The following is an 8,596-nucleotide window of genomic DNA, read 5'->3' as shown; positions in this document are numbered from 1 at the left end:
GGGGGTAGGAGGTGGAGAGTGGGAATTTAACGGAAAAGTACTGGGGGAAAGCCACTATTTGTGCCAAAAATGCCAAATAACAGGAGCTGGTCTCGCCAGACACACTAAATTCCGTGAAACTCAACTAAAACTAACGTCCCTGCAGCATTCCTTCCCTTGGCAGCGCTGCCGGCTGAATTAAGGCGATGGTGAAGCCGGGAGCGGCGCGGCGCGGGGCCAGCGCCCCGCCGCCCCTCAGCCGCTGCCAGCCCGGCCCTCACACCTGCCCCGAGCGCGGCCGGCCGGGGCGGGCCGGGGCGGGCCGAGAAATCCCCTGCTCTCCCCGCGCTTCCGGGCTAGTGAGTCAGCCTGCCCCGCTCGGCGCTGCCATAAATAGGGGATGCGCGGCGGAGGCCGGCACTTGGAGCTGCCAGCTCGAGCCCCGGGGAGCCAGCCCCGCCAGCCCAGCCCCGCCATGCCGCTGCTGCCCCTGGCCCTGCTGGCCGCGCTGCTGGCCGCCGGCCGCGCCGGTGAGTCCGCGCCGCGCTCCGCGGCGACGCGCGCTTTGCCTTTCTGCTTCTCCTGCTCCTCGCTCGCTTGTCATTTCTCTGCTGTGTGTGGGAGCCAGGTCCCCGCTGGCCTGTGAGGGATGATCTCGCCTTCTGAGCGGGGTTATTGCTGGCAGCAGACGAGAGGCGAATCCCTGCATACCTCACTTTTTCCGAGCTGCTCCCTGGTAGCCCAGAGGTGGATGGATGGTCGCTGTGATGTGATGCCTCCCTGATCAGCGTTGAGCTCCAGGGCGTTCTCGTTTGCTGTATGAAGTCCTGACAAGGTGGGAATTATTGCGGAGATGCTAACCCGAGCTCTGGTTCCCCCGCAGCCAACCCTTGCTGCTCGAACCCCTGCCAGAACAGAGGCGTCTGCATGACCGCTGGGCCGGATCGCTACGAGTGCGACTGCACCAGGACAGGCTACTACGGGCAGAACTGCAGCACACGTGAGTATCGCACACCCCTCTCCGTGGGAATGAAACGCGCTGGCCAATTCCAGCATCGCAGGATAGCCTCCATAAGCTAAATGATAATAACCTGCCCACTGTCGTTCGCAGCGGAATTCTTCACCTGGCTGAGGCTAGCACTGAAACCATCGCCAAACACTGTCCACTACATCCTCACCCACTTCCAAGGAGTCTGGAATATCATCAACAACATTCCCTTCCTAAGGGACGCTATTATGAGATATGTACTAACGTGTAAGTGTAAATTGTCTCTTCCAGTCATCTTAAATTTTACTTCAGAATATTGTACTGAATTGATCTGTCTACAAACCAAGCAGCCTAAATTGCACTGAAGTTAAAAGACCAAAATTTAAGATTTCTGCATGGTGCAGGCTTGTATGAAACATGCTGAAGTGCAGCTTGATTCTGCTTTCTGCAAGAGTTCAGGATTTTGCCGACATGAACTTGGCGCCCCATTGCTCATGTTAATAGCGAGATCCAGCTGATCAGCCAGGATCCAGTCCTGTTATTCAGTAACTGTAATCATATTTAACATCAGTAACTGATATGTGTGGAATTTACACCTGCTGCCAAATATATGCAAAAGATCTGACTTTGTGATTTACTTTTTGAGACTAAACTGTACAGTTAAAAATAACCAAATATTTATTTGTCTTTCAGCAAGATCACACTTGATTGACAGCCCACCAACTTACAATAGTGACTACAGTTACAAAAGCTGGGAAGCTTATTCCAATCTTTCCTACTACACAAGAAGCCTTCCACCAGTAGGACTTGACTGCCCAACTCCAATGGGTGTTAAAGGTGAGAAATAAGCCAGACACGTAATGATTGCTTGGTCTTTTCTAAGAGGAAAAAATAAGTAGTAGTTCCTATGAGACCTGCTTGTCTGTAGCCTTTTTTCTGTGTAGTTGACTTCAGGAATAGCCATGTTTTGCATGTATTGTTTAAATATCTAAAAGATACTATTCTGGTTCTTGCTATTGAGTTACATGCTAAAAGCAGGGAATTTAGAAATTTCTAATAAAATCAAGAAAGCAAGCTTAGAAAAGTAGGTAATTCTCCTTGTTTGTATGCCACTGTCATTATGTTCCACTGAAGGTCTTAAGCCCTTTTCTTAGGAACAAACTTCAGTATTGCATAAAGGGTTGTCTTAAGTATCTCACTGTCTGTTTCTCCCACAGGTAAGAAAGAGCTCCCGGATTCGAAGCTGATCGTGGAGAAGTTTTTGCTGAGGAGAAAGTTTATTCCCGACCCGCAAGGCACAAACGTGATGTTCACGTTCTTTGCCCAACACTTCACCCACCAGTTCTTCAAGACGGACCAGAAGCGGGGTCCTGCCTTCACCAGAGCGCTCGGCCACGGGGTACGGTCACTGCTGGGGACGGGGCTCGTGCTCTTTGGGAGCTGCTGAGTGCTGCAATGGCCAGAATGGCATCCTCTGTTGCCAGGGGACACAAACACCTGTGCACACACTGTGCCACAATTCCGTGGGATTACCCCTTTCTAACTGCTCCTCAGGCCAAATTCCAGTGTTCGGCAGCATCTCTTCCCGGCTCAGAACCGCGTGCTCTGCACAAGTGGTTCTGTTTGAAATACCTGCCCAGTGATCTCTTATTGTTCCCAAAAATCTGCTTTCAGTTAGATAGTAGTGAGTAGATGGTAGTGAGTATCCAAAACTTCTCTGGACTCTGTCAGTTCCAAAGAGCCGTATCCAGCATTTAAGTATTGCTTATTTACTGCCAATACCCTTAGTTTAAAAAGAACTTCAAAAGCAGACTTGGATTTAAAATTTTCTCTGCAAGATAGGCATCCTTTGGACAAAGAGTTCTTTACTATAAGTGTCACTCTTATGTCCAAACCAAAGCTAAATTGTGTGTGTATATATAGAAAGCTGTCTGCATAATAAAAAATTGCTGACACTTTAAACAGAGTCCTTTTATATTACTGATGTAACAACCTCCTCTTATGCAGAGGTGGCTCCAGTTGCCAGGAAATAATTTGGCTTCATCTTAAATATCGGTGCATGATACTTATAAGGTAGCAGTAGTATAATTGAAAGGTAAACATCTAGAGGGTGAACTCCTATTGTTATCCATAGAAGAGGGACTTATCCTAAAATAGAAAAAAATGCAGGTTAGCTTCATGTTCCAAATGCTTTTATTTTATAGGTTGACTTGAACCACGTTTATGGAGAGACTCTGGAGAGACAACTTAAACTGAGGCTTCGAAAGGATGGAAAGCTAAAATACCAGGTATGTCTTAGCTCAGAATTCCTACCTTCTTACTGGATGGCATAGATTTCCTAAATTAGTGCTGTGCCAATGGTGTAGGTGATCTAAAGTGTGAGTCAGAGCTTACCCAAAGTATCAGAGCTCACAGCTTCTGTTGTTTCCCCCTCGCGCAGATGATCGATGGAGAAATGTACCCGCCGACGGTGCGGGACACGCAGGCAGAGATGCTGTACCCACCCCACGTGCCCGAGCACCTGCGCTTCTCCGTGGGGCAGGAGGTGTTCGGGCTGGTGCCAGGGCTGATGATGTACGCCACGATCTGGCTGCGCGAGCACAACCGCGTCTGCGACGTGCTCAAGCACCAGCACCCCGAGTGGGACGACGAGCAGCTCTTCCAGACCGCCCGGCTCATTCTGATCGGTGAGAGCCCTGCTGCTGCGTGCAGCTCCAGCCCGAGCCTGCATGGCTGGAGCGAGGGGGAAGCTGTCCCCTAAATTGCAGTGTGAGTGGCTCCTTCGGGGCCTGTCGCTGGGGTTGTGTTGAGGTGCAGCTTCCCCCCAGCTCTGCTAAAGATGGAACTGAAGAAAACTCAGGGGCAGTCAGTTCCTTCATCTGAGGGAAGCAGAACTGAAAGCAGTGAAAAGACAGGAAGCTCAGGTTCCTTTCTCAGAGAAAGCCTGTGAGGGTGGATGACCTCAGGCTCCCTGATCTGGGGTTTTGACTTTTTTCCCCAAGGGTTGGGTCAGCTCAGGTATGCTTTAAAAGAAGGGCTGTGATTAAGTCTAAAGTTCAGAAGGTTATGTAAAATGTAATTCTGCATAGTTCTCCTGTCTAATTGTGTGCCCAGTGATATTTCATCTTATGTAAAAGGTGATGTGCTCTAAGCTGGAAAAAACCTTGCCTCAACTGAAACCATAAACCAAGGCAGTTGTATTACATAGTTCAGAAGCTGAGATTTGCTTTCAGACATCAACTTTCTTCATTATTCCCTCCCTCTGTCCTAGAGATATTGTATAACTGAACACAGTGTAAATATTGGTGTGTGCTGTTCTCTGGAGGGTGCAAGGAATTGTGTCTTGGGAGGGGGAAAACAGGCTGTAGAAAATACCTTACTACCCACAGCCAAGAACTCTTGGGATCGAAGTACTGTTCCACCCCCTAGTCACATAAAATACAGGAATTGCTTTCTAGGAGAGATTACAGAAAAGTGTTTGTCCTGATCACTGTAGTATATTTTAGAGCAGTTCAGAAATGGTGTTTTCCCTGCCACTGAGAAGAAGCAGTGCTAACATTCTCTCCTGTTCCTTTGTCCAACAGGAGAGACAATCAAGATCGTTATAGAGGACTACGTGCAGCACCTGAGTGGGTACCACTTCAAGCTGAAGTTTGACCCCGAGCTGCTGTTCAACCAGAAGTTCCAGTACCAGAACCGCATCGCAGCCGAGTTCAACACCCTGTACCACTGGCACCCGCTGCTGCCCGATACCTTCCAGATCCACGACCAGGAGTACACCTTCCAGCAGTTCCTCTACAACAACTCCATCATGCTGGAGCACGGACTATCCCACATGGTCAAATCTTTCTCCAAGCAAAGTGCTGGCAGGGTAGGTCCTTCCTCAAGTTGATGGTGAACTGACAGAAGAATGAGTCTCTGGGGGGTGGGACAAGGGAATGGGATAAAGGCTATTTAAAACTAATCACTGGAAAGGCACAACTTCCTTATGACTCATATCAGGAGATCTTACAGCTTTTCCTCTTTCGTGTACAGGTTGCTGGTGGGAAGAATGTTCCTGCTGCAGTACAGAAAGTGGCAAAGGCCTCCATTGACCAAAGCAGGCAGATGAGGTACCAGTCCTTGAATGAGTACAGGAAACGCTTCATGATGAAACCGTTCCGATCCTTCGAAGAACTTACAGGTAACAGCCCTCATCCTCCCCAGCAAATGAGAGACATTGGCTTAAAATGCCCACAGAGTCCTGCAGAGCATTACTGGGCTTGAACAGGGCAGTCTTGCACAGAAAATGGGGTTTTTCCACTTACAGTTTTTACTTGTTGCAGGAGAAAAAGAGATGGCAGCAGAGCTGGAGGAGCTGTATGGAGACATCGATGCCATGGAGCTGTACCCAGGCCTGCTGGTGGAGAAGCCCCGGCCCGGGGCCATCTTTGGCGAGACCATGGTGGAGATGGGGGCACCATTCTCCCTGAAGGGGCTGATGGGCAACGCCATCTGCTCCCCCGAGTACTGGAAGCCCAGCACCTTTGGGGGCAAGGTGGGCTTCGACATCGTCAACACGGCCTCTCTGCAGAAGCTCATCTGCAACAACGTGAAGGGCTGTCCCTTCACCGCCTTCCACATCCTGCCTCCCGAGCCCACCGAGGCCACGATTAATGTTAGTACCTCAAAAACTGCCATGGAAGATATCAACCCCACGCTCCTGCTGAAAGAGCGCTCTGCCGAGCTGTAGACATCCAGCTATCTCTCTATTTATTTATTTATTAACTGTGTTATTTATTCTATTTATGGCTTAGTATTTAAAAAACCAACTTGAGCATCTTCATTGTGGGGGTTGCTTTAAATTCCTTACTGAGGTAAGGCTTAAATTTACAAAAGGGATTTTCTGTGTTTCAGCTTGACAGTGGTGAATCCCTTGTTTAAAATCTTCTGTAACAGAATGATGTATTCCAAAGTGGATAAAGGTTCCATCTTCTTTTTCCTATTGTTTTAATACTTGATGAAGGGGAGTAGTGGTTATTCTGTCTGGCAGTGTTCATAGGTCACATAACACTACAAAAGCAACTATTTTTTTTATCAGCAAGTTGAAAGCAGCTATTGATCTAAAAGTACAAGAAAAAAATCTGACTTAATGAAAACTGCCAGAAGAGATTATGGATTTCATATGAGCACTCAAAAATTAACAAAAAAATACTTGAGACTCACGTCTTTATGTAAGGTCAGAAAATGCATTGCATTTGTTGTTGATACTACCTCTCCCTCACTGCAGAGAGGGCACTTTGTATCATAACTTAATGTCTCTTATGTACAGATCCACTTCTGGATTTAGATGAAAGTAAATTTTTTTACAGCTTTATAAAAATGCATTTTTAATGTTTTAAATATTTAAAGTAATTTTTTTACATCTTTTTAAAAATATATTTTTAATGTTTTAAATATTTAAACAAAATAGTACTTTTCCCGGATTCTACTTCTTTTTGAAGGAAGCGTGACAGATGTATTTGTTGTGTAAGGGGGTGAGAATGAAATACTGAGCTTAGCAGTAACTGACTGTCAGGCTGCAATACAAGGCTGCCTGCATTTGGATCAGGATTTTTATTATGTAACTCTGGGGAGGTCTTGAACTTCGCCCAAGGCACTGGGATTCTTTTCATAGCTGTAGTTCTCTGGTCTACTTGATAGTGTAATTTTAATGTCTGTTACTCTAAGGACAGGAGGACAATATAGTTGGAATTAGGGTGTGCTGTGGCTTTGTGCTCCCAAAGATAGGGGGGTTGTAAAGTGAGCAGCTCTGTAAATACACAGAAGACTGAACACAAGATTCAGCAGCACTTGAAGGCACAAGAGGTAGCTCTGCCTGTGTGCACAAACTGTACGTGCAATTTGTACTTCTATTTATTGGGGTGGGAAGGAGGGATAATATTTTATTTATCATTTATAAAGATAATTTTTTTAAGTAAGTGGCTTAAGCTTCTTTAATACTGGCCAGCACAAAATCTCCTAGACATATTTGTCCTAATCCAGCAGTAAAATATCTAGTCTCATCTGGGCACATAGATTACACAGGATCTTGTATAGGACTTCAGACTTTGCATGTAAGGGTATCTTTTTTTAATTTCTAGAGAGGAAATATAGAAGATGATCTTCCCATAAAAGCAACTGGGGAACTATAGGGGAAAAGAAAATGTCACTTCAGACTGGAATAGAGCAGCAACCGGGTATTCTGTGCCCCTGCCCAAAATTACTTGACTACTTGTGGAAAAGGACTTGAGTTTTCTATTTCATCTGAAGTCTCAAGCACTTGTAGAGGCTTGTGCATTGTACCAGCTCTGTCAGCAGTGTAGTTTGTCTGTGGCTTCTGTTTCCATGGATTTGTGTAGAGCCAGCCATGCCTCATGCTGGGTAGGGCTGTAGTTGTGGCCATCAACAGCAGAGCCAAGCTCTCCTGCAGCCATCGATACCAGTGACTCATCTGGAGTGGTCCTTGGTATGGATGCTGTGGGAGCAAGAAGGGCATTTGTTTTCCTTTCTCTGTTTGAAGCACGAAGAAAGGAAAACCTCCTCTCCCCTTGTTTGCAAAGGTGGTCAGTACTGTACGTGCTAACGAGCGAGCGCTGCTCGGACACTTGTTCCTCGTGCATATTGTCCATCAGACCCAGCTCTGGGCACCCTTCAGAGCACCCTTCTGCCACTAGCCCAGGAGCAGGGTTTGGCAGAGTCAAAGGGAGGCAAGTCTGGACCGATCGAGTTCTTTTGGGGCAGGCACAGAGGAATTCCTCAGACCATCTCACTTGAATTAAGTTACAGGCTGCTTCAGCAAGGATTCCTGTACACTCTGCATTCTGTACTCTGCAGCTACTAAATGTTGATGTTTGAGATTATTTATTTAAAATTCTGTGAATTGTTTTTCACTTTATTTTTGTAGGACAACAATGTTGTTAAAATGCAATTGTTTATATAAATAAATTGAAAACATTACCTTTATGTGCCCGTTTGTATGTGTTTTCCTTCAGCAGTATTTAGAGTGAACAGTTCTTTAATTGATTACATTAAGAATTACGGGGCATTACCAGCAGCACTAAATTCTCTGATGTATCAAATCCAAGATGCCTGTAGCTTAAATTGCCCAGATGGAGTAATTTTTTTTCCCTTTGGCCTCAAGTGAAAAAAGATTTCACTGTTCCATCCCTGGAGGAGCCAGCTTCTCTTATCTACAGCACAGCTGCCAGCGCAGCCCTGGCAGTTTCAAAGGGAAACTACAATACTGGCGTTGCACAACACCACCTTGGTGTAACTGACTTCCCTTCCTTTCTTCCCTTTTCCCAGGCTAGAACAGCCTAGAGCTGTTTCCTTTCATGCATGGCATTCTCCAGAAGGGGAAACTGCTTTGGGATGCAAGTGACCACTAGACCAGAGCAGGGCTGTGAGGCCACCCAGCCTCTTCCCTGCATTTTCACCTCTGGTGAGAAACAAGGGGAAGCTGAGGAGACATCCCAGGAGATCCCTGTACCACCTGTCAGTCACCACCTCCACCAGCCTCTGACCAAATGTCACCTCAGTCCCCCTCAATCATCCCACTGCTGACTGTCCCCAGTACTCCCCCATCCCAATACTGGTGCCCTGTCCTCT

General features: G+C 46.7%; 1 protein-coding gene across 1 annotated transcript; it reads left to right on the top strand.

Moving 5' to 3' along the window:
- Positions 1-323: 323 nt before the first annotated feature.
- On the top strand, positions 324-7,951 carry PTGS2 (prostaglandin-endoperoxide synthase 2). Its single transcript, XM_021525158.4, has 10 exons — positions 324-509; positions 863-979; positions 1,091-1,234; positions 1,661-1,804; positions 2,185-2,366; positions 3,172-3,255; positions 3,408-3,654; positions 4,552-4,838; positions 5,003-5,150; positions 5,293-7,951. Exons 1-10 carry the CDS (start codon positions 380-382, stop codon positions 5,697-5,699), a joined length of 1,890 nt encoding a protein of 629 aa, XP_021380833.2. The 5' UTR covers positions 324-379; the 3' UTR covers positions 5,700-7,951.
- The last annotated feature ends 645 nt before the right edge of the window (positions 7,952-8,596 follow it).

The sequence above is a fragment of the Lonchura striata genome, chromosome 8 (genome assembly GCF_050655825.1).
Source record: "Lonchura striata isolate lonStrDom1 chromosome 8, ASM5065582v1, whole genome shotgun sequence".
Lineage (NCBI taxonomy): Eukaryota > Metazoa > Chordata > Aves > Passeriformes > Estrildidae > Lonchura > Lonchura striata.
Note: the sequence above shows the minus strand (reverse complement) of the source record. Positions and strands in the feature narration are given on the sequence as shown.